The 26813-nt window shown below is 40.2% G+C and overlaps 2 protein-coding genes across 2 annotated transcripts in view; both read right to left on the bottom strand.

Annotated features, from left to right (window-relative positions):
• Positions 1–707: 707 nt before the first annotated feature.
• Positions 708–21846, bottom strand: trarg1a (trafficking regulator of GLUT4 (SLC2A4) 1a). The gene is made up of 4 exons (XM_046074202.1): positions 21572–21846; positions 20835–21253; positions 3643–3769; positions 708–3051 (listed from the first exon to the last, which is right to left on the bottom strand). The coding sequence occupies exons 1-4, from the start codon at positions 21597–21599 to the stop codon at positions 3041–3043; spliced, it is 585 nt and encodes a 194-aa protein (XP_045930158.1). The 5' UTR covers positions 21600–21846; the 3' UTR covers positions 708–3040.
• A 2256-nt stretch (positions 21847–24102) lies between these two features.
• Positions 24103–26813, bottom strand: part of aipl1 (aryl hydrocarbon receptor interacting protein-like 1) — a 7264-nt gene continuing 4553 nt past the window's right edge. The window contains exons 4-6 of the mRNA XM_046074205.1: positions 24800–24976; positions 24590–24731; positions 24103–24482 (exon numbers count right to left, since the gene is read on the bottom strand). Coding sequence (XP_045930161.1) covers positions 24283–24482; positions 24590–24731; positions 24800–24976 — 519 coding nt within the window. The 3' untranslated portion in view covers positions 24103–24282. The remainder of the gene's footprint in view (positions 24483–24589; positions 24732–24799; positions 24977–26813) is intronic.

Here is a 26813-nt window from a genome sequence, read left to right as displayed (position 1 = left end):
AATATAGTGCAATCCAATACAACAGCACTGCAGACTGCAGCCTCAATATAGAGTGGAATCAATCAATCTGATTCAGTCTCAATAAAAACTGAACACAAATGTGGGCTTTTATTCTTATAACGTTATATAGGTGTAGCTCCTACTGTGTCCAATCACTGCATGTATTTGAGGTACACTGTCTGGCATTTCTTCTTACTCACAGCGGGTCTGTCAGTCCAACATTTTGGTCCAGTCTGAAAAATCAACAATTATTGCATGGATGGACATAAAATGTTGTAAACACATTCGTTGTCCCCAGAAGAGGAAGGCTCCTGACTTTGGTGATTCTCAAACTTTAGCGCCACCATAAGGCTGTATATAAGGTTTTAATTAAATATCTCAACAAATATAAACTGGATTGCCATGGAATCTGGCTCAGATAGTATTTATGTTCCTATCAGGATGAACTGTAACAACTTTGGTGATCCCCTGGCTTCTCAACTTGCATCATCATCAGGTAAAATTGTATTTGTCCAATTCTTTGGTTTATGCTTGAATCCATTGGTAGCATGCTAAACTAAGTTAGTGAACATTATTCCTGCTTTACATCCACATGTTGCTGCATGGCTGTAAACACTTCTTTTGAAGTCTTCTAAACTCATTTCTGCCTGTTTCTGGCTGTCAACACACAGGTCTTCATAAACAGTATAATCGAAAAGCAAAACTTGGACCATGCATGGTAACATTTATTCAAGACATGCAAAATGTACACCACAGAGATGAAAACGGGCACATAACAGTACAGTAGAAAAGAAACACCGTAACCTACAGGAATGAAATGAAGGTTTGAACTGTTTTACTGACAGAGCAGAGCTTATAGGCTAGACCGCTGTCTCTTAAACACCAGTTTCAGAGAGGTCTGTGAAGATTCTCAGCCATCAAGATCAAAATTTTCCAGCCCTTGATTTTAACCCACCTTGGGCAGTTTCAGAGATTATGGAACATTTGTACAGAGTGTAACACTACAGCAGCCTCTGTGATCTACATAGATTACACACATGTTGTAATTTTAGCAACAATTTAATGTACTAAAAAATGTTTGGTAGTAAGGGGGATCTTTGGATTTTGCTGCTTTCAGATGTTTGGATAAAGAATAATTCTTATATACAACTATGAATTGGAATGGAACTGACAAAAAAACACATTTTGCACAAAGCATTGTGCTTTATAGTGTTGATAGATGACATAATTGGAGTTGTTCAGCCTTACAGTTATGATGCTCAGTTTAGGACTTTAGAAGAATCACTGAATAGCTGCATAGTCTGATAAACTTCATCAACAGTCGTAATTAGCTGGTGTTTCTCCTGTTTCACTTGTATGAGCCCTTAAACAACCACTTGAACTCAACAAATGCCGTAAGTTTTTATCACTTGAACGAGACTTTGACCAAATGATTCCTGATTTAAATTGCACAAGATAATAAAAAAGAAACATTAAGGCCCAAAGAAAAGCTGTGGATTTAAACAATGCTACATGGTCTTACAGTGATGTTACCAGTGTTTGTAGCATAAGCCTGTAATGTGTCAATACAACAGTCCTGCGTAGTCACAGGGGATTTAATACAGTCACTTCTTTCTGGCCAATCCAGACAAACTTGTGACATGCTTGGATTTTCTATAAAGATCATTTAAATGCTATTTGTTGTTACTGAATCAAACTCAAACTCATAGGCCTGTTCATTTACAAAAAATAAATGTGTTAAGCCTGTTTGGCCCATAGCATGCGTACATATTGCATAATATATTTCCCATATAAATACATTTCATACCAATACAAGGAGCAGAAAAAACATTCAGTGAAACAATGGCATTTAACAGTCCATGTATAACAATGTAAGAATGGTAATGGAAGAATGGGGAGCGATGGTGTACAAAGGTGGTAGGTACAAGTACAAGGTATTATGTAAAATGGAGTTTAAGATGAAGGTACTGAAACAAAACTGAAGGACAGCAGCCACTTAGTCAGGTCTTGTGGTGAAGAATTAGAGGATGTGAAAGGAAGGAATTAAAAGATGGTGGGAGGTCTGGCATGTGTTTCAGTCTCTGCCAGAGCAAGGCAAGGTTCAAGATATTTTGAAGAGACTTTGAAGGTCAGATCACAGTCCTCACGCATTCTACAGTGGCTGGACTCGCATAATGTACTTTTCCACGTGCAAACCTGTTAGCCTCTCTAACTTCTTAATAAGAAAAGAGACAACCAATAACAGTCAAAAGGAAGGCAGAAGTTTGGTTATCTACATTCAGGCATGCAGTTGGTCTCGATTTTGTTTTAGTCCAAAAAAATTATAACAAAAATTTAAAATGTGTTCCCTGCCCCTTTTCACGAACCCATGGATAATCCACTGATAATCCAAGTGCTGAGAAAGCAGCCATAGTGACTCTTAACAAACCCAGCACCTCTTGGCATACAAACATTTTATAAAATGTACGTCTATATATATATATATATATATATTCATGGATCCATATTTCAAATATATTTGTAGCTGTAGATGGTTTGAATGCATGAGGTTCAGTTAGGAATATATGAGGATTAGATGCAGCTGTCCAAAAAGTCCAAACCCAGAATCCGTTTTTTCAAAGGAGCCCCATCCCAGACATAAAAAATGTCTATTGTTCACACTCTCCTTATAAGACCATCCTCTTCATTTTAAGAAGTCCATTACTCCAAAAAGAAACATTTATCCTCCTGACCACATACAAATCTGCATTTTCTTTTTCCTCTGTTTTAACCTGAACTTTTCTACATCAGGCTTTTTGTTATTTTTGACAAGCAAATGTAACTGGATTCTAATGCATGCATCTCTGAATTATTTTTTTCATTTGTTTACTTGCTGCAGTACTTTCTCTCATGAATTGCCTATTATTTTTTTTTGCATTCTGAAGGTGGTCATGATGTAATTTGTTAGGATTTTTTTTCTTTGGAAAGGGCTGTTGTTTTCCTTGTTGTTGCATCTGTGGTTTGGCTTCCACGGTTCAGTTTTTCCCTTAGGCCCTCCACGTCATTGGGACACTAGGAAAAGAAAGAACAGTAGAAGCGTGGCATCGTCAGAGAAATTCAGGTCTGACACAAACACAGCTTAAGGCCACCATCAAATTCCTTATTTCGGCTGGTGTGGCGTTTGTAGCCGCCCTTGCTGCACAGTCAGCCCACTACACTTGCTACAGTGCCAAATCAATCTGCACATATACCCCCCCCCCCCACACACACACACAAGGCCTGGAAATGTGCTGAGTTCGGACATAGAAAAAAACACATCTCATGCTTGTGAGGTAGTGTCATATATCACCATGTAATGCAGTTGTTGTTGTTGTTGTTGTTGAACACTTGTTGTTAAAGTCCTGTGTGTGTCTGTGAGTGGGCATTTGCTAGCGAAAGTCCAAACATGACATTTTATGTATGCACAATTCACTGGACGTTATTGCCGCTTCACCAAATACTGTGTGTAAATGTGAGTCATTATCACACATTACACTATATTACACTATATGTGACATATATGGTAGCGACTCTTCTCAACTACTGAGTAGGTTTTACCCTGGCATTTATTTTACAGACATCATTGTATTTTAAAATTTGTCCTTCTTGTCTTTGTTTCTGTACCTGAAACTGAGACGTAGACTACGATGATGACAACCCCCAAAATGATGGCAACGATGCTGAGCAGACGAGCCAGGCGACCCAGCCTCCTGGCCCCGTCAATATCCCCCACCTGGAGACTGTTTCTGGACTGGAGACACACAGAAGCACAGGGTATTACCAAGAGGAATTTGAATGATAATGTTAAGCAAGGCATAGATATATAAGATGTTACTTAATACATAATAATTGTAGATCAAACCATACCACATAAGGGTAATATTTGTCTGGGGAATCAAAACTTATAATACTGGGAGTAAATGCTCTACCAGGATATAGTGTGATAACACTCAATGTGAATGTGTTACATAATCCAGAGAACGATGTAAAGTTACTGCTAAAATTAAACATACATGATTTTTTTGTGCACACCCTCTCTAACTCTGTTGATGTTTTTTCCCCACATACATCAGTGTATAAGAGAGGAGTGGCCACATTACTCCCTAACAAGGTACATTTTCAACACCAAACCACTTAAATTAAAGATAAGAAAGGTCACTATATTCTTGTTAAAGAGTTGAGATATCACAAAGAAGTTGCTTTATTTAATGTGTATATTCCATCAGGTCATGATAGATCATTTATCAAACAAACAAACATGACTCTACTAATTTGCTTATTGTTACAAACTGTTAAAGATGTATGGAGAGACTGTCACTCCGCAGAAAAGCAATTTACTTATTACTCCAATTGCAAGGCAGAATACTCCAGGTCAGATAACTTTATTCTGTTGCTGATTGGCACAGGATGAGTAAATGCTAAACAGGTGTTAGACATCCCACAGAACACATTTGCCGATACTACAGTGTCGCCTGGAAGTGAAACATTATCTTAACTACCCATAGAAACAAAGAAAAGCAAAGATATTTATTAGAATTACAGTCAAAAATAAAAAAACTAGAAATTCAACACTATTCAAATAGATCCACAGATTTTGGTCCAACTAAAATGTTATGAAACCACTTTTGAAGTTAGCAAACTCCTATCATGGAGATTATTATAACAACAGAGTGAGAGGATTATTTATAAAAAAATCTAAGAAATAATTAAACATGTCATAAACTTGAAGATCTTCAACACATTTCTTTGAGGCCTGTACTATAAGGATCTATACCCACAACCTGACGTTGTTGATACCCCAGTGTTGCTGATACACCAAAGCTGATCAGTTCTTCAAAACTCTGGCCATCTCCTGACTGAAGGCGAACAAAACACCTGGGTCTGATGGTTTCAGAGCCGAATGGTTTAAAACCCTAAAGCCTGAATTAACGCCAGTGCTCCCAAGGTGCTGTACCACACTCTTAAAGAGGGACAAACACCCCAATAATGGAGCGAGGCAATATCAGTAATCTCTACAGAGGGAAAGGATAAGGGGGAGTGCAGTTCAAATAGGCCTATATCCATTTATTCCATAAATACGGACTGCAAACTGTTTGCAGTATATTATCTCTGAACTAATAGACCCGGGTCAAACAGGGTTTTTCCAGCAGAGACAAACATGAGACAATATTAGACACTGCACTTGATTGATTATTTGATTAAAGAATATATCAGTGCCACGTAGAAGACACAATTTTGTTGGGTGGGGTTATCCCTACCAGGTATTAGAGCAATTTGGCTGTAATGAGAGATCTAGACAATGTATTAGATCATGTTATCCATCCCCCATGTCATGATCCTGTCTGTGTGTCTTGTTTGGGAGTCTGAGTTTAGTTCCATGTCCTTAGTTCATGTTTTGGTAATCATTCCTGGTCCTTGTTTGTATTATTGTGGTTTGGTCTCCTCTGTACTCTGGGTTCTAGTTCTGTGTTCTCATTTAGGTTCTGGTTCTTTGTAACTTGTGTGTGTGTTTCTGTCTTCTTGGTTATTCACTCTGCCCCATGTCTGCTTGTCTAGTGTTCTCTCTGTTTCCCCCTGCTGTCTCTCTGCCTGCCTGCTTGTCTCTCTGCCTCGTTAGCCCTGATCCCGCTCACCTGTGTTGCTCCCGTCCCGCTAGTTAGTCCCTGTGTATATGTATGCCTGCTTGTCTCTCCAGTCTTTGTCACGTCCTTGCGTCTAAAGTTGAGTGTTCCTGCCTGTTCCTTTGTCTTCCTTGTTCTGGATTATTCCCTGTGTTTTGGATCGCCTTGTGTTCTGGAGTACCTTTGTTGGACTTTGCCTCGAGCTCCTTGTAAGCCTGTTTAAGTTAGTTTTTTGAATTAATAAACATTTTTGAACTGCAACCTCCTCGCCTTGCCATTGTCTGCATTTGGGTCCTCGCCCCAGTCTGCACTCAACGCCCCAATCCGTGACACCCCATGGCTAGAATGAGAATTCATAGGCACCTATCCCAACTCATTGGGTTGGAAAGAGGGTGTCTGCCCACTTAGCCCCGCCCTTTTTTGGATGGATCCAGTAATTAATGGTACTTAAATTAGAGACCTTAAATACAAGATAAGCTTATTTGTGGGCGATTAAAAATGGTCTACTTTGATTAAATATTTCAGTTTGGATCCCAAAAAACATTTCCTAAATTTCCTAAAGTAACTACAGTCCTGGTATTAAGAGCCATTAAAGAAGACGTCCCTATTACTAGACATGTCAAGCCAAATTGAAACAATGTACTGCCACAGAGTTTCACAGGGTTGGTGGTTGGATCCCTGGCTCCTCCTGTCCTAATTTTTTTGTTGGGCAAGACACTGAACCCCAAGTGGCTCCCAATGTCTCCATCAGTTATAGTTGAAATTGTCTTTTTCAGATTGGCAGTTTGGGATTGATGGAAGGATGTGAATTACAGAGCCAATTGAATGGAGTAGGTGAGCGCAACAGTGTGAAGGGATTGTCGATCAACTTAATGTTGTATGTATATTACTTTATGTATGCTGCAGATGTGGAGACAGGATGATTTGTGTATGTGTGTGTGAGGCATGACAGATGGAGCCTCAGTGTTTGTGCATTGCTCTCACGTGTGAGAGTCCCAAAACAACAAATCTCATACGGTTGATATCACAATCTTCTCATCAGCCTTGGTTTGCATTTAATTGGTCTGCTTTTAATTTGTGATACTGATATATACACATATGACTGTACATGGCACATACACAAGGGTCATAAAAACCAGTGCAAGGGAAACACACTCACACACACACACACAAACGATTTGGTTCTTGTCATTGATTTTGGTGTACAACAAAGGTTCAATTTATGTAATGTCGATTTTCTGTTGAGTAAAGTCTTTACTCATTTTATATATGTAACTAAAGATAATTGTCTATTTGTTTATTAAATAGTAATAACAAAATAAATACTAAATAATAATAAATTAAATAGGTAAATAGTATATGAAAGAGTGTAACAAACAAATTAAACTTCTGTTTACTTCTGACCAAAAATAAGCCCATCAAACTATCACAAATACTCACTAATTCACCAGACTCTTGTTTGAGTAACATTTGCTATATATATATATATATATATATATATATACCCTGCTGCACACACACATTTTCAAGTGGCCTTTTATTGTGGCCAGCCTAAGGCACACCTGTGCAATACCCATGCTGTCTGATCAGCATCTTGATATGCCACACCTGTGAGGTGGATGGATTGTCTCAGCAAAGGAGAAGTGCTCACTAACACAGATTTTGACAGATTCGTGAACAGTATTTGAGAGAAATAGGCCTTTTGTGTACATAGAGGAAGTCTTAGATCTTTGAGTTCAGCTCATGATGAATGGGGGCAAAAACAAAAGTGTTGCGTTTATAATTTTGTTCAGTGTATATTGATTAAAGACCTAACAAATGTGCCAAAGTCGTAAAGAATGAATTAAAGATCCATTAGAAAATATTTTTTTCTCATTTAATGTGATTTGTTGACAGTGAGAAACATATAGACCAGTGGTTCTCAACCTTTTTTGGGCCAGCACCCCCCTATCCATTATCCAGGTCCCTTACCGCCCCCCATCAAAAAAGATGTTTGCTATTTGCCCTGAATATTGTTGTTTTTTTATTGTTACTATTGTTATTAAAAACATGGAAAAGGTAACAAAAAAAGTAATTATATTTAAGTGAATGTTCCTCCCAGAAACTGTGTGTGAAGCCAGATACTGTTTTCTTGGATGGGTAACTTAATAAGTGAGGGGGTATGGGGGTCCTCCCCCAGAAGGTTTTGAGCATTAAACGCTTAATTTCCTGCATTCTGGTGAAAATTTCTCCTCCAATGTATGCCTTTTCTGCACCAATTTAATTTTTAATTTGGAAATGTCTAAAATTTGGAATATATATAATAATAACACAATATAATGTAGTGAGGCTTTCAGGCATTTTTATTGCTTTTAAATATTTTTTCCTGTAGATCAACTTATTTAATATCATCCCTGCTGAGTCAACACACATGATTAAGTCTTACTTCCTCTTTTGTGGGGAAGTTCAATTCAATTCAATTTTATTTATATAGCGCCAAATCACAACAACAGTTATCTCACAGCGCTTTTCATAAAAGAGCAGGTCTAGACCATACTCTATGATGTTATTTACAGAAGCCCAATAATTCCCACCAAGAGCAAGCACTAGGTGACAGAGGCAAGGAAAAACTTCCTTTTAAGAGGCAGAAACCTCGAGCCATGACCATCTGCCTCGACCGGTTGGGGGTGAAGGAGAGAGAGAGAGAGAGAGAGAGAGAGAGAGAAAGAGAGAGAGAGAGAGAGAGGGCAAGAGAGGAACAGAGAGAAAGAGGGCAGGAGAGGAACAGAGAGAAAAAGATAGGGATGGAAGGAGAGAGAGGGGAGGAAGTAACCTATTAAAATGTGTTTGTGGCCCCTTTTCATCTCAGTGATAAATTAATCCGTTTTAATCAGTTATTGACTGGACTTTATTAGCTCATCTGTTAATAACTTATCATATCATAACTCAGTGTTTTCCACAGAATGACGCAGCTATATACAGCATGCTAGCCTCGAAAACCCAGCTGTATTTTAACGTTATCTTAGCTCTCCTTATTAGCTAGGCTCCTTAAATGCTTGCTAATAACTTTTAATAGCTGGGTCACTAGGGAGAGAGAGCGATAGATCGAGGGAGGGGTGAGAGAGAGAGGGACAAACAAGAGTATGTGCTCCGCAGTAGGCGCTGCCTGCAGCTCTGCAGTCAAATACAATGTAAAAAAAAAAATCGAAAATCAATGTGTGGTGGACAGTGGTGATATTGTGGCGGGCCGCCACAAATAAATGAACATATGGGAAACACTGTAACTTTTCTGCTAATGTTCAAAACTTTCTGCACATTCAGAATCTCTCCCACTTATCAGTGTTCTCTGACATGTAAAGAAAAAAAAGTCGTAATAGGAGACTAATTAGCCTATTTAAATAGAGTTCATAATATTTTACAACATGCCCTATACTGCATTATGTTACTGATTCGCTGGAAGTATCCCCTCGACTGTCTGACAGACACAGAACTGGATGAGACGAGGAGGTGCTCGAATGCCGGGGGAAAACGAAACTAACCGACAACACCTGTTATCAGGCAGAAATCTCGCGACAAATGTTAAAACATGTTAACTTCAGCACCACTGATAAAGTGCCGCTAACAGTCCCCAACAGAGCAAGTCAGGGCATTTTATAGCCTACTGAAACTCCTGTATATGTCCGCTTTGGCAAAAACTGTCTGCAACTCACAGCACGAGGTGGGTCCACGTCACTCGCTGGTGTCGCAGCGAAGTTGCTTTCAGGGTAAATCCGACAGCACAAAATGCCTCTTGTAAATGTGTAACCACTGCGATAACAAGAGGTTCATGGTATATTCCTGAGAGAAATAAACACTTTTCCACCAAGAAAGAGAGCGTCAGTTTTCCAGAGTTTACACAGTAAACGCCATGTGGGTAAAAAATCTCTGACTTCCCGTTCCCATGAAGGCAGCAGGAAGCTGCACCACAAGTATAGCTGACAGAGAAAAAATACACCGTCTCACCCAGGCGCAGTGGACTAAACTGGCAGGTTTTAATGTTGCAGACCACAGTTTTTTTTGCAAGTAGTTTAAAGTTTAAACTTCTATTGTGGTGAATCTTTGGTGTAAACTCGCCTTAGAATTTCCAACCAGCAAACGACCCCCAAAAGCAGCTCAGCGGCCCCCTTTCCAAAATATTGCTTCCAGCGCCCCCCATCGTCCTCAGAACGCCCCGTTGCGAAACACTTAATGCGGCATTAAGACCAACCGCGAATTTTCGCCTCGCGACGCCTCGCGCGTGAGTACATTCGCTGCAAGTGTTCACACACAACGTGAGAAGGCGATTTTAAAGCGATAACGTGAATAAACGGAATAAACACAACTCGCCATTACTACAGCTGTATGAACCCAAAGTAAACATTTTGCTGTGATTAAATAGCAATAAACGGATTAAACTGATGCCGAAATAACTACAACATGATGCAGATTTGTTAAACATATGAATTCATGCTTTGTCAGGTCTGCCAGCAAGACAGCAGGACAACAACTTCTAAAATGTTTGTTTTCTGAATGGAGTTTGGATCAATCAGGGCTATGCTAACTTGTTCACAGTAAAGTACAACGATAGCTGGAATAAAGTTACATACACATGTTTTCTGAACCCACCAGTTAGTTCAACCTCCTCGCTTTCTTTTCTCCAAGTAATGTCCAGTTTTGTCCGGTTTTTATTTAAATATGAAGTCGTAGTCCGACAGAGCTAACGACACTCTGGAACCGGATGTGCACGGAAGCTAGCTGCTGAGAAGCTCCAGTGAAGATAAATCAACAAAATCCCCAAAACTGAAGTAAAAAGCTAATTTAATAAAATCAGTTAACTCCGAGCTCCTCCCTCGAGTAAACGGCATAGTTGTCAGAGCAGAATCTGACCGACTACGGGTGTTTATTTGTCCAATGGTTGCAGCGCTGCTCCCTGCTCCTCTCCCCCAAGTTTAGCAACTCTCAGCCGGCCAGCAGATTTTACGTACGGACAGTCTCAACACTGATAGGCTATTGCGACTCAGCGTCATGTGACTTCTTCGCTTGAGTTGAAAATATTCAACTCATGCAAATTTCTTCACGTTGCCGGCCCCACCCCCTTCGCGTCGTTTCGTGCCGCCTGACAGGAAATCGTGGCTCTACGCGTCTTTGCATTGACTTTGTATGTAAACTCACCGCCCCGAACGCTCGCTTCGCTTTTGGTCTGAAAGCACCATAGACAAACCCTACCTGTCTTATTCCTTTAAATTAGTACATAAATAAAGTCAAGAGAAGTAGCAGCATAGTTTGATTACACCTGTTAAGACTTTATGCAAATTATATGTCACATAACAGGCAGGAATAAACATGATGCATAGGTTTCATGTTAGAGATTAAAAAAGTCAACAGGAAGTCTACAATTGGTTAACTGAGTGCAGCAGTGGCAATGAAAGACCCATGATAACAACAATGATACAAATGTGATGTGACAGCTAATGGCTGAAAAGAATTGTGTTTCTTTTAGCTCTAATCAAGAATTACAGATTGTACTGAGGTAAGGAACAACAACACTGGACACTGGAGAGTAGGAAAAACATTGCCTGATCTGATGTATTCCACTTCCTGCTGTCTCACTCTGGTTGTGTGACTCAACACATCCATCACGCAGAGTGAAAATATTGCAGTCTGGTGGTAGTGTGATGGTGTTGATTACTTTTGCATGGCACTCACTGAGCCCTTTTTATAATGAACCCCTTTATGCCAGCAATTCCAGCCTAACCCAGAGATTTCATTCTTAGGGCACCATGCAAGGAAGTAAAAACTGTCCAGGAATGCTTTCATAAGCAAAATCAGGTTATGCAGTGGCCTGTCCACTCATTAGATTTCAATCCAGAGCTACGCAGTACCAGCTGGTGTAAGTCAGCCTGGGTTACCATCCCTGTGGAGGGGTTTTAACTACTTTTTGTACCCATGATAAACTGAGGCTGTTTGGAGGTCAGACTCAGGAGGTAAAACAGTATTAGAGAAGTGAAACTCATACTCTGTGTTAAAGTGAATGTTACAGCAACGAACAAAAAGAGAAGTTGAAGAAATCCCATGTAACAAACTTCCCATGCAATAATGCCATGTGCTTGTTCCTGTGATGGCACCATCCTTTACTTTTTAGACCTGAAGAAAACTTTAAGAGCTGTCCATGGTGCTGAACATGTCTTTTTAAACCAGAGGCTGTGTGTGCAGTGCAGCAGGAAATTGGCCTCTCACTCCCCTCATCTATATTAAATCGCACAACTATATTTTTGTAGGATGCTTTTCTTCATAAAGATAATGTATATTAATAGGCAATAATTTTTTAAATATATATATATATATATATATATATATATATACATTTTGTAAGGACAAATGATTGCCTATTAATGAATTATTAACTAAATTAACAGCGCCAAGACATCATTGTAATAACTTGACTATTATATTATCATGACTATTATATTTACCCTCAATAAATGATTAATCATTGTGGGAAAAATCATAGACGAAAGAAAGGGAGAGCTGTAATTGGGAAGCACATTACATGGAGGGAAGATGTGAAAAGTTATTACATTGGGAAAATATGCCTGAAATAAAATTTATGAATTCATTTTTAGAGTAGACTAAGAAGAGTAGTGTTTTTGTAATGTAATACACAAAATTTTAATTTCATTTGCTACTTTTATTTATTAATAAATTGTTTCCCCCACTGGGAGTTTTACAAATTTCAACACAGAGATGGAAGGGACTCCCCAGTATCACCTCAGAAGAAAATCTAAAACAATGCATTTTAAATCACAATTTACGTACTTCACTCACTTAGTCAATACTGAGGGAGCACAGTTTGGGTTGCCTCAGTAAAGATTAGACTGTAGAGAGAGAGAGAGAGTCCCCCCCACCCTTCTCGATCTCCTAATAGTGACTTCATCCTCTCACTCCCACGAGCTCTCTGTCTCCAGGCTGTCTCTAGTGTAGATCACACAGTGCACTTTGTGCAGGTGGGTGGGGACAGAGAAAACGCATGGTGTTCCACTGATATTGTAATCTCTTTTTTATGTTTTTAAATGTTTTTTATGAAAATATTAATATTTTGGATCTCAAAAATATGATCTTCACTGCTTGTTGAATTTCCCTTGAATGTCACATGAAAGAGGGTTTGTCATGGCAAGTAGTCTCTCTTAGATTTTTTTCAAGGCAGTTAATTTAATATAGTTAACACAATTAACTTAGTAGGCTTTAATTCACATTACTTGTGAGAAATCGCAAGTAATGTGAGTTCAATCCCCCACTGTGACCCATCCACCAATGTGTCCCTTAGCAAGACACTTAACCCCTAGCTGCTCCAGAGGCGTGTGACCTCTGACATATATAGCAATTGTAAGTCGCTTTGGATAAAAGCATCAGCTAAATGAATAAATGTAATATAATGTAATGTGATACTTCAAAAGCATAATAATGCCTTTAAAAGACAAAAAGACAGACAATAAGACATTTAATTTGCAAAAAGTAATGTAAATGGAGGGGTAATTCTAAAAATAAAAACCTGATTCATATTTTAAGTAGGCTCTCAAAGTGACTTAAGCCACAAAAGCTAAATTAATGCATGGACCAATGGGCTCCTGACAGTAAAGAGTTCTTAGAAACACATCAGCTTCTCACTTCCAGGACTGCAATGTGAAGCTATGGTACAAACCCAGTCCCATTGGAGCCTGTATTGATCCTGACTCACATCACAGAGAAAAGCAACATCAGCACCTCAAATCAATGGAAACAGAAAACACTGCTCATTTATTCTGCTTAAAAAAAAAGCATCAATGAAACAAAGTTAGATTTTAAAAATGATGATGTTTTCCATCCATCATAAAAAGAGAAAAGAAGCATAATAAATAAATAAACAAATAAATAAATCAATCAATCTGTATTTATTAATATATAATAAGTATTCTATGTCAGCATCAGTTTAATAAACCCAGACTTTTTTTGATGTTTGCCTCAGGGACTGCAAGAGACTTAGTGTGAGTGGATGTGCGTCTGTGTGTGTGGTATGTGAGGTTAGTGGGAGGCATCCTTCTCTTGGCTGATGAATGTCTATATTGATTCACAGTGAGAGTAAGCCTGGTCATATTTGTTTTCTGAATGGGATATTCTACCCTCAGAGTGTCTTGTCGAGTGTTCATTGTGCTACATGTGTGCACACCTGCTACACACACACACACACACACACACACACACACACTACTCTCTCCATGTAGTTCCTGTGTTCAGAAGAGGAAGGTGGAGGCTAGTAACTCAGCAAGTGCTCCATTTCTCTCTTGTCATTAATAATGAAGAGCCAGCAGCAGCCTGGCGGAGAGGGACAGAGCCAGGAGCTGCTGTGTAGTTATGTGGCCAGACTGGTTTATTTACATTTACACCCATTATTTCCTATGAAACATTAAATTATTTTATAAGTTTTTCTCCATACCTTTCATGTTATGTATCCCTCTTAAAAGTGTATTCCCCGTTTTGGTATGGATTTTACTGTTTAACCTAATTTTAAAAAGTTGTTCAAAATTCAAGGTTTATGATAATTTAGTATTTTTAGTCATATTCAAGCCCTAAAAGAGAGAGAACAAGGCTGCTGGCAGTTTGTTAGTTTAAACCACTTTGGTCCGGTTGGGTGTAAATAGCACCACGGCCTCTAGGGGCCGCTAACAGGGCTTTTAAACTCAGTCTTGTTACACTTGAATCTGCATTAAAATTGCAAACCACTCCATGCGGTCAGATGATCAAATCTGTCCGACCCATGATGGCAAAGCTCTCATTCTTGCAGCTATAAAATGCATTATAGCTGCTGCAACTCATACATTTTAATTGGATCTATATCTTGGTTAGCTTGTGAACTGGAAACACAGTTCAAATGAGCTAACTAAGTGTTAGCGCCACAAAAAAGAGGCCAAAACGGTATATGCCTTATTGCATTTGGTACATCAGTAATAAATCAACCACTGTCAGACTGGCTTATTTAAATAATCCAAGTGTCACAATTTAGTTCATAGAATATAAAGATTAATGGAGTATGCAGCTTTTGGTAATGTTTTTGTCAAAAAAAAAAAAAGAAAAAAGAATTGTCATTATACAGTACATCTACAAAGTACTGGCTGTCCCGTTCAGAATCAGGCAAACATCTGTAACTAAATAGGCATCAGATTGATACAGGGAAAGGAAGCACTAATTATATTCAGGAACAGGTTTAACCCGTTTTATATATAGTCTATGATTTAACCGCATCCATCAGTGGATTTAGGACAATTAGCAAACTGGATTCCAGACACAACATAAAATGCTATAGTTCCTTACTACCTCAATGTGTAATTTTGAGTCTATATGGTTTATATGAGTCTACAGCCATTCTAGCAGCTCTGTGAGGCTGCACTTAGACACTATTGAGCTAACATGCTCACAATGAGGATGCTGATGTTAAGCAGGTATAATGTTTTCCTTGTTCACCTTCTTAGTTTAGCGTGTTAGCATGCAAACATGACTTATGACTTCAAGCTTAGGCACATTGAACCTGTAGTGAAATTGTACCTATAAGCACTATCCTGCTTTTGGTGACCTATTATTACCATGAACCTTGGATATAAAAACATACTTTGGGTATCAAAATCCCTCTGCCTATATTTAAATGACTAATAACAATGCTAACAAAAAGAAAAAATGTGTAGAATATGTAGCAATACATAAATATTATTCTGTGTTATTACATTTTCATTCAATATTAACATCAAAGCTGCTACTTGTAGGATTACACAATTTCTTTCAATGGATGCCCAAGTAACAAAACCTGATGCCACACCTCCCCCATGCCTCATAAAGCCACGACATGACATTTTTAGCTTTCCATATATTCTATCATATGCACTGTGGAATGATAATATCACAACTTGCACAGGTTTAACACTGCAAATATTAAATACATCCATTTTCATTATAATTATAATATGAGCAGTCTCTGTTTTTTCTGTTAGGCTTTGTACAATTGGCAACAGCAGTATGAAGTGCTCTCCCACTATGTCTGTAGGATTAGATTGCCAATAAGAAGTAATTTACCTATGTGCCCCCCCCTAACAATCATCTATCCATTGCAGCATTGCGAGTCCATATTTCACAGGCAAATCTGCCGAGCGTGCAATAACACTCCTGCAGTTTGGGCCTTCCCATTACTGTGATAGGCTGGTCTGGGCAGTAAAACCCCTGCCTCTCCAATCCCCATAATTGACTGCACATCTTCCGTGTTTGCCAGCCTCAAGCCTTCATCAACAGGGTGTCTATCGGAGATCTGTGGCGGTAGCCAGCTGGAAGTTGCGTTTTAGGTGGTCCTGCTGCTGGAAGTGGTGGTGGATGATGATGAATGTAACTTTTGGCAGTCCTGTCAGCCCTAGGTTAAGTAACTTTGGAGAAACTAGCAGGAGACAGCTAGATTTAGAAAGTTTCCAACTGAAAATATCCCCACAAAGCCACTCCCTGACATTTTCATGCGCAGAGAGTGCACAGGCAGAGTGGTAGAGCTGGTAGGCAGGCAGGTAGGCCAAATGTTAAAGTCCTGTGACAGCCACAGGTGCTGGATTTCTTTTCATTTTTGTGTCAGAGCATTGATTGATTGATTGAATGCTGTCGGGATGTAAAGACAATTTCAACAAGTATAACAAAAAAAATTCTTCAGAAATAAACTGCCCACCCCTGCTTTATTCATTCTGGTCATTTATAGGAATAAAACACGGAAACCTGTCTCGGTGTTTGGTGTTTTGTGTCTGTCATGGCCACCGTAAAAGGATAATGTTAGATTATGAATTGTTCAGGTTGTTTTCAGGGTAAATGTAGGCAACTCAAATTATTTGGTTAAGGTTAAAGCTGCATAAATAGATTTTTTGGGACAGTGTAAAAACCTGAAAACACAACACTGACCTAATTGGCAACTTATATAGTTGAAGCAATACCATTTGGAGTTGTGTTTATGTCCTGACTACTCTCCTTTTAGCTCGGTTTTGAGGGAAATATCTGGTTCTTCAGCTGCTAAATGCTCCACTGTCTGTCTGCTGTTTGGTGCTTTGTTCAAATTAGCTGCTGATAGACTTAAAGGTGATATCGAACTGTAGAGGATCTGAGATCAGAGTCTCATCCCTGTGTTCGTCACAAGTGACCATTTTCATATTAGACAGTCATTTGATGTTTAAAAAATATTGATTTACTTTATTGATTTAATTTATTTTACATACGCTGCTTAGTTTTAAATTGATCATTCATAAGATCTTACATAGTACATACATAAATATCAAGTAGTAGAAAACCTCTTGGCGCGAAATGACACCTGAAACCAGGTCAATGGATGTTAAAGAGACAGCTGTGCACACATCAGCAATGCTCAATGTGGCATTTCATTTCAAACTACTTTTACAAGTTCATCATTCTTTCCTCTTTTCTGTTTACATTCTCTTGGAGTCTGTGCTGTTTCCTCTGACCTCCCCTCATTAATACCATTTTAATAGACTGTTTTGAGCAATTTCCTTTTTTTTCTATTCAACTTTCCAGAAATGTCCATTTCCCATGGGCAAGGAGAATATTAGCACTTAGTAGTCAGCTTGTACTCTAGGGCTGTATCGTGTGGTATCAACCACATTACTCTTGATTCATTTGTTCACAGCGAGTGTTGTGAACCTCCGTTTTCCTGTTCTGGCCCACTTGCAATTATCTGACATCACTGTGGTATCTGATTCGATTCCTTTCTAATCCAGTGAAAGGAACTACTTTATAGCTATTTGCTGTCTCTCTCACACCCATCTGCCCTTGTAGCCAATGATGTTTGGATCTTCTTTGTGGGGCCCGTATCCCCTTTCCATATACCCAGAAAAGAGAGAGGATGTTGATCGCTGCCACAGAGTTGGCTAACTACTGCAATCTGCCCTCTGCAGAGAGACTAAATTGACTTCTCTCACCTTCTATTGAGTTAGTGGCGAGCTCCAGTTTCTCCCTCCTTCACTTTTCTTTCTTCTGCATTCTTACAAAGCCTCTCTCTAGCTCTCTCTCTCTCTCTCAACACACACACACACACACACACACACTCTCTCTGTGCCATTAGCAAGTGGCTGACTTGTGAATGTCAGTGGGTTCATGATGATGGCTCGGGGAAGTATACACTGTCTCGTGGATACTGCCTGATATTCCCTTTGGTGTGTAGTGCCCACAGGAGTGATATTACAGAACTAATGGGTTTACTGCATTGCATTTGCCTTGTTTCTCTGTAGATCTGAGTGTTGGCTGCACATTACAAGTCACTGTGCTTGGTTTTATTTTGGTTGTTACTGTTCTTGATGATCCACTGTATTTTTTTTTTTACAACTGCAAAAGTGATTTTTCACCTGAACGTGCAGCATTTGTATTTATTTGTGGTATAAAAAAGAAGTAGAGAGATTTTCATTTTCGTGAGCAAATCAATATAGAATTTTTTATAGGAAAGTCTTGTAGACTGTAATTTGCCAATTTTGCAATGCCAATATTTGACAAAGACAAACAACAAACCGCCACTGTGTCATGTTTCATTCATCACTTCTGTAGTTTACAAGCCTTAAACATGATCAGCTTTTGAATTTCACTTCCCAAACTTCACTTCACTTACATGCTGTTCACTATTAGCTTTGACCTGGATAGAAGTACAATCCCACTGAAGGAGTCTGTAGTTCAAGTACACACACAAATAATTGCTGTGTCTCATTAGTAACAAAAGACAAAGGGGTTTCGTATGATTCAGCAGGGGGATTTGACTCTGATGTACAGTTTCAATACCTGCCCGGATTTGTGTCACTAGTAGTGTCAGTCAGCTAAACACCTTTTTCCCTGAAGATTAATTCCATTACAAATTTAAAGGTGCAGGATTGTTGACCTGCCAACTGTGGAGAAATCCTGCTGTCTCACATTATGTGAATGTATATCTGTGTAATAATCCCCAAGATTTTATTCGGAATGTGTACTACACGTGTGTGCAGCAATCCAACACACACAGTATAGTATGGCATGGTATATAACGACAAACAACTTCTTGATCACTGGGCCCGAAGTTACGTCTTTAATTACCTAATTGAAATAAATTAATGAAATAAATATTGAGCCATTTGCAGTTCTTATCCACCTTTGATGGAGGAGTGTCAAGATCAGAAGTACGGGAGGAATTAAATCGTGCCAGCTATCACATGCACTCTGCAGCTTTGGAGCTTCTTATAGCAGCATGTTTTACTGTATCAACTTGCACAAATGTAATTTGAAGACAAATTGTGTACAGGCTAGAGTGTCACTTTTTGTGAAGAGAGGGCCACATCAGTGAGGTAAAGCCAACATCATAAATGCTGCACAGAATCAATATTTTTATGACGCAAAATCATTCATATATTCACCTGTGCCATTAAGTATTGTCAAACACAAAACTGACACATTATCCTGCTTGTTAGGTTACATTTGACCTTCACACCACCTTCGTATTTTTACGCATCCAAACGTAAAACCTCTCACAGCCTTCAATAACAACTCCACCATTTTTACTGCAGCCCCTCTCCCCGCTGCAGAGGGTGCCAACAAGAACGTGTCCAAACGTGTGTTGTGAGCTGACTGAGGATTGTGTCCCCAGAAAACATTTATTGAATGGCAAGTACAAAACAGTAGCATCATCAGTATCAGTCATCTGCGGCTGCCCGGCGTGGCCTCAGTGTCTTAGCTGCATCTTGTATCAGCATTTCTTGCATCAAGAAACTTTCAGTGAGAGGATTAATCAAGTGGCATCACGCCTCGAAACCAGAACAACCAGTGGCTGAGTGGCAGCAGCAGACCTGAGATCATTTAAGGCATCAGCATTGGAAAAGCTGATGAGGCACTGAGCTCTAGGTGTGTGTGTTCATATTCAAATTCATGGGTTTATCAAGGACAGAGCTGCTCTTGCTGCAGTTACAAAAGTGGACGCAACACTTTTCTCACAGCAAAATATGCAACATTTGGATGAATTTTAAGATATTCAGTAAGACATCGCACTGGACTGAGGTGAAACAACTGCTCTGCGGAGGTCATTTAACGGCACCTGAGGGATTTGGTGGAGCTGAAAACAGGTTTCACAATCTCTTTTTCTGTTAAATAAATGCAACCCTCACGTGATGACATTAAATTTTTACACTTAAATGCAGTAAAGTTGAAGTTACTCTGGTTATGTGTTTAAATTAATTCCATCTACAGTGGACAGACAATAAAAAGTCACATTTCTACTCCAGCCACTGAAGAAAAAGATCAATCGATCATTTATCCAACAACACCATATATTTTACAGTTCTGACCTTGCAAATTTGTGGATCTGCTGCTTTTATCTGTTTAATATTAATGTAAATCAAATTCCTTTTAACTGTTGGCCAGACAAATGAAGTCTTTAACATATCAGCCTGGGCTCTGTTGATGTGTGATGAGCAATTTAATTTGATATTTTGTTTTAGTAAAAAACAATGTTCTATTAAAGTAATTAATCAATCAAAAAATACATTGACATATCTCTTGGTATACTGATTTATCTGTTCACAATGAATATTTTACTCTAAAGCAGTTTGATGACCACCCTCCCACAGACTATTACTGCTCGTAGTTAAGAGCAAAATCCACTTTCTCTAAAATATTACTCTCACTTTCAAGTGCAGAAGATAATAAAAACATAATAGATTACTGCAGACATATACAGCTGTTATATAGCTGGACTATTTTCCTTATTTGTCACTTAGGCTACCAACCCTTGATGCTTCTTGAACCAGATTATCTTAATATCAAACATATTTTCAGATTTTGACACTTAATGCTCAACAATGATGTAACATGAACATACCTGTTTACTTGGTGAAGTTTGAAATGACAGACGTGCATATACAATATAGGCCTAAAGACACATTTTGACTCTCCTTTTGACTTTCATTTTGACTGAACTTTTACATTTAATGTCAGATTTAGATAAGGGGCTATTACAGCATCCAGCACTAAGAGGATGCTGTTCATATCATCACCATGTTGCCTGTTCATCACACTGACAAAGCATCTTTACTCGTTCACCCATACATCTCTGCTGCTCCACTCTGTGCTCCAGAATTGACTTCTTGGTAATTTTCTACAGGGGCAGTTTAATAAAGTGATGCTCACCATGATGGAGTACACAAGAGCGACGATGCTGAGTGGCCAGACGGGGCAGAAGCAGGACAAGATGACGAGGATGAGGTAATCCTTGGGCTTCGGGGTCTCCTGGACGGTCGCGTTCCCAGTGGAGGAGCGGCTCAGACTGACCCTAGACGGGGAGAGGGGGACGGCTGCGGGGGCCAGCTGCCCGGCGGAGCCCGATCTCACAGTGACGCTGTGCCCGTTCTGGTCGGCCTCCAGGCCCTTGTCGCTGTCCACGTTGACCGTGAAGGAGGTGGACATCTTGATCGCATTCCCTCCAGGCTCGGTGGTCACCGCCAGGAGTTTCTCCGTCTCCTGGGAGTCTGCAGGCGGGGGGCCTCCTCCACCCTCTCCCAAGTTGGACTTCAGGAAGTCGGTGTCCGTGTTGATTGCCATGTTAAAGTCTCAATTGAATCAAAATCAGAAATCAGAAAATTTATATTTTTAAAAATTGCATTAAAATTGATTACAAGCCAGGAGACATTCCATAATAGGCTACAGCTGAAAGCAAATGTTTTACAACTTATCTTTAGCTGGGATCAACTTGGGGGTGGGTGGGTTAAAATTAGATTATTTGAAAAATGATGCGCTTTAAAAAGCTCGGATGTTATCTAATAGATCAACCCCCCTGAAAGAAAAGAATAAAATCAGAGAGGAGATGAAAGGTGGGTGACTCCCGCAGATTGCCCTATCATTCTTCCTCTTCAATCACTTTCCTTCACCTTCCTTCACATCCGCCGTTTGACTCATTTCCGAAGGGGGCTCAGATCAGAAAACCTCCCCTCCTATCGGATACATCCAAGGAGGAACAATTCAGTCAAGAGGAGCTCCTGTCCCGCCTTGATCCAGTCCCACCACTTTCCGTCTGCCCTTTGAAAAGCAGCCTAAACGCCTCTCTTTCCCTTTCACAAGACAAGGTGAAGCGTCTCCTTCGAATCAAACTCCAAGTGAGCCACTTTTCTCTCCTCTCTTCCACTGTCTGTCTACACGCCGCAGCAGCACAGCGACTGTACTCAACTTGGGACCAGTGTAAAGGCACCCATTTTAAAACAGCACACTTCCGGTGACGAAACACAAAACAAAACCAACTCCAATGTCCTGTTTTAAAATGCTTTTAAAGACTTTAAAGACTTTGTTTAAAAGCAAAACACTAAAGACCAAAACAAGCAGATATTAAACACAATCATTTCCTTTTATTTATTACCTTCCTTCCAAAATCTTACTTCATATGTTTTTATTTTTAATACATTATTGTCGTATCCTACTTCCGATGGGAAATTGTCTTTCTCTGGCTAACTTGACACATCTCCTGTTGGAGCAGGGCAGTCTGCCACTGATCCTCCTCCTCCTCCGCCTCCCTTTCTTCTCCTGTCCTCAACATCAGCACCAGTGGTTTATGGAGGAAAGCCAGCAGCGGATTGTGCTGCTATGCAGAATTTTCTGTAGCCTGGTGTTTTAGTCCGGAGCAACATTTCCAGGCCGATATCATAAATCAACTCATTCTGAGTCAATTTTCTAAATAGCACTGAGGATATTCAGGTGTGAAGATTAACAACATGTCTGACTGTGTCTGCAAAAAGAAAGTCTCTAATGAAAGCTGTTTTAAACCACAGCTTTTAGACTCCTTGTTTAATTGCCTCAGATCAACAAGACTCAACAGCAAGAACTGCATTAGTAAAGGTGATTATAATGGGCTGGATGCTATGACTTGAATGTTTAATCAAGATCCTCAATGGGTTTTCTTTTCTTTGATCTGCTCATATTGATTTTCCTCATTATTAGACTGGTACATTAGCGTCAGCCTCATTTCCCTGAGTGACTGATACACAGCACTGTGTCCTATGGTGGTGATGGTGACGGTGGTTGTGGTGGGGGGGACTAGTGCCGATAGTGATGAGTGGGGATTCCCTGAATGAAACTCAACTCTCAGTGTGATGTCATACCATTGATCTAATATTTTATGTCATTGCACAAATGTAAGTGTATTAAAATGTGTTTTCCCAGTGCACATCCCTGATAGCAATTAGTCACAACTCCCCCTTTGTGTTAAACTCCCACTGTTTCCTTCTATCTCTTTCTTCTCTCACTGTAAAGCTTTGTCCCTCCCCACTTTGTAGCAAACACTCTGCGGTAAGCTCTTTTATGATGTACAAAGGGAAGGAGACAAGTAGTAGATGCAACCCAGATCATTTATTTTTATGAGCACCTAGAGACCTCATGAATGCTGCTTAGGCTCAGTATCATTTCTCCAGCAGGGATCATGCAGAAGCAGAAGAATGATTGTGGTCAGAGCCCCACCTTGTGGAGCGGTAATGTGCTTACAATACTTTGAGAAGTAACTTGGTTTTAATCTTATTTGACAGGATTATCAACTATGAATAAAACTTTAGAAACAGCATAGGGACTACTTCAGTTCTTTTACATTGTTTGGCCAAATAGTGGCAAAGTGTGGCATATGACCTCTGAAAATAAAACTACCATCAGGGTGGCTGGCTCACATAACATCTGGTGGGACATATTTATTAAACACAGAAATCCAACTGAGCCACTCCAGAAATATATTACATGATGAGGAAATCCTCAAACAATATTAACAAATTAGAACAGTAGTGAAGAACGCTTAGTTGTTTTCTTTAAAAGAGCTAGACAACAAGACTGATACCACTCTCATGTCTGTATGGTAAATTTATAACTACAGCCAGCAGCTCAGAAATTTAGTTTAGCAGAAAGACTGAAAACAAGGAGAAAGAGCTAGCCAGGCTCTGTCCAAAAGTAACAAAATCCACCCACCAGAATGTCTAAAACTCACCGAAGAATGTGTTATAATGGTACTGGTCAACAGATGGATTTGGACAGAGCCAGGCTAGCTGTTACCGTTTCCAGTATTTATGCGAAGCTAAGTTAAGCAGCTGTTAGCTCCAGCTATATTCAGACATAAGAGTGCTATCAATCCTCTCATGTAACTCTCAGCAAGAATTTTATTTTTTTTGCGTACTATTCCTTTAAACAAACTGGAATCATTATTCTCACTTAAATATATTCATAATACAGCATATAGGCACATCTTATGGTCTTACTAAACATTGGAATATAATATAAATACAATACAAACAGCCTATTAAACAATCAATTCAAAATCAATGAACTATTGACCAAATTAAATATGATTGCAACGGTGAAAAGTCCTTCATTTAAATTATATAGTTTGTCTTGATCATGGTTTGGAGGAAAAAGAAAGACAGGTGTGAAAAAGTGAAGGTTTAAAATAACAATAAAAGCATTTCATTTTATTTCACACTCCTGGAAGTGTCTCACAGTCCTTAAACGTTAATTCACGGAGTTAAAGGTACAATCAAGCATAGAGATTTGTGATATAACAACTTAACTACTCTTTATCCCATCACTTCTCTGACTCTCCAACCGCTGTCTCTGATCAAAACATGCCCCTGTATTTGTCCTTGTCCTCCTGGTTCTTCTCTTCCATGCGCATGTTAAGCACTGCTAGCTCCTTCTTGACGGCCTTCTTCATGCCGGGGTCCAGGTCCAGCACCCTGCTGAAGTCCTGCCGGGCCTCCGCCTCATTCCACACTTCCATGTGGGCCTTGCCTCGCAGGTAGAAGGCCTTCACTACACCTGGAGGACAAATACAAGCACACACATGTTAGACAGCAGCTGTTCATGCAAGGGATGCTTTTACGTTAGATTCATAGACATTCTTTTAGACCATGGCAGTGCCAAACCTGGATGCTGGTTGATTATGTCGCTGGTGTGCTCAATGGCCTCGTAGTACTCTTCCATGCGCAGCAAACACTGACAGTAGTTGAGCGTTAAGGTGTTGGCCATCTTCTCTATCTTCAGCCACGGGACCTCCCATGCTTTCTCCTGAAGAGGAAAGTAGTTCAGATCCATGTCTATACATACTGGCAAATCAACATTTTTGACATAATCACCTTCATCTGAACATTCTTGATGCAGATGATGGCCTCCTTGTACTTATTTGCAGCCTCTTGGTAATTTCCTTGTTTGTAGAGCATGTTCCCCTGGCCGTGCAGCACAGGGACCACCTTCAGCCTCTCTGCATCACTCAGAGCCCACGACTCCCTGTCGTACTCACTGGGCTGCTGCACCTGTCAATTATACACACACATGCAGACAGGGATGATTGTTTTTAAAACCCTACATTGGCATTAAATTGTGCTCGTACATCCCCCTACTAACTAACACTTTTTCATTACATTTTTTATATCCTTTTTATTTAACTTAAGTTTTATGTGGGTTAAGGATTTTAGTCATCCGACATGGATTTTAAGTTAGATGACCGTAAAAACGCGATCAACGCTACTGACCACAACAAAGCTCCGGCGGCTATGCTAGCCGAGATAACTCTGCCTCATGAGGACTGCACACTCCTTAAGAAAGCGAACAAGAAGATTGCTGACCTTATGGAAGACATCCGACGACTTTCAGAGGAACTCAAAGAGAAAGATTCCCTGCTGACTGGCTTTATGGATGTGGCTTCAGTACAAACCAAACAGATTGTTTCTCTTAGCGCAACCGCTAACATCCAGGACACCGTGTTATGGGACCCCTCTAGCCTTCCCACGCTTTCCTCCTGCTCGACTCCGAAGCATCAGTCAACCTGGGCTGAAGTGGTGGTCTGTGGCTGCAAGAGAGGCTCGGATGGGGCTGCCTCTCCAACCGCTATGCAGTCCTGTCTGACGACACTCCGGTCCATCCAGCGGATGCACCTGCAGCTTCGAGTCTCCCTGATACAGATCTCTTTCTGCGGACATTGCCTGCCGACACTGTTGCATCTCTTTCACCGGCTACATCTCCCGCGCTGGGCCGCCGGTCTGTCGCTGGGCCTGATCGGCGGCCTTCATCTCGGTCAAAAACCTCCGCTTCCCGACGTAGGATCCTGAAGGAGGCTGTGCTCAGACGCTCCGGAGGCCGTCTCTACCCTGCACCGTCGGGTAGCCCTTCTCTCAGGTCTGTTACTGCTACTCCAACACAACACTCGGCAGCTCACACACTCCATCCTCAGTCCGCACGCAGTGTTGAAGCAGATTCTGCTCAGTCCTGCCCTGTAACCCCACAACCGGCATCTCCTCGTCCCCTTTTCTCCCCAACCACACTAATAATTGGTGACTCCATAACCAGAAACATCCATTTCTTTAACGCTACCACTCACTGCTTCCCCGGTGCCACCACAGCTGACATTAAAAAAAAACTCCAGGACTTGATGCCGTCGCTCCCGTCCTCCATCACAAGAGTGATAGTCCATGTCGGAACAAATGACACAGCTCGTCAGCAGTCTGAGCTGACAAAATCAGATTTTAACCGTCTTTTTAACTTTTTAAAGCAGTGTGGAAAGTCCGTTTTTCTCTCTGGTCCCATTCACACAGTTGGTCGCGGTGCTGGCCGCTTCAGTAGACTCCTTGGCCTCCACGACTGGCTCCAGTCCGCCTGCAGGGCTCACCGTGTGTTTTATGTGGATAATTTTAATATTTTCTGGCAAAGAATGTCTCTTTTTAAGACAGACGGACTTCACCCAAACAAACGGGGCTCAGAAATGTTAGCTGCGCACATACAGCATGCGGTGCGGTCCACACATGACTTACGTGAATGACTCATCATTCATGCAGCACACCTGGACACACCACCGCTCACTGAACAGATCTCTGCCTCACTGCCACAAACAACTGTCTCCACCTGCTGGCATGTAAAGCCGTCTGCTCCCAGCGTTGTTCCACAGACTTCTATTCCTGTCATCATCACGCATAGACCAGTAAACCGAAATGTGCACATCCCACACAGAAATAATAGTAATCTCTTAAGGATTAGGACAACTGCACCAACTCCAGCACCCAGAAAAAACTCATTTAAAATGGCTCTCTTCAATGTGAGATCACTTTCAAGTAAGACTTTTATCTTAAATGATTTTATCTTGTCTGCAAATCTAGA

This window comes from Micropterus dolomieu, linkage group LG17, assembly GCF_021292245.1.
Source record: "Micropterus dolomieu isolate WLL.071019.BEF.003 ecotype Adirondacks linkage group LG17, ASM2129224v1, whole genome shotgun sequence".
NCBI classification, from domain to species: Eukaryota; Metazoa; Chordata; class Actinopteri; order Centrarchiformes; family Centrarchidae; genus Micropterus; species Micropterus dolomieu.
Note: the sequence above shows the minus strand (reverse complement) of the source record. Positions and strands in the feature narration are given on the sequence as shown.

What these genes read in the sequence shown, in the direction of transcription:
- trarg1a (XM_046074202.1), bottom strand. Translation starts at nt 21,599, where the DNA reads ATGAGTCAAACGGCGGATGTGAAGGAAG. An exon ending in AACGGCGGATGTGAAGGAAG is followed by an intron (nt 21,254 to 21,571) that starts GTGAAGGAAAGT and finishes GATTCAATTGAG; the next exon opens with ACTTTAACATGGCAATCAAC. An exon ending in CTCTTGTGTACTCCATCATG is followed by an intron (nt 3,770 to 20,834) that starts GTGAGCATCACT and finishes GTGTGTCTCCAG; the next exon opens with TCCAGAAACAGTCTCCAGGT.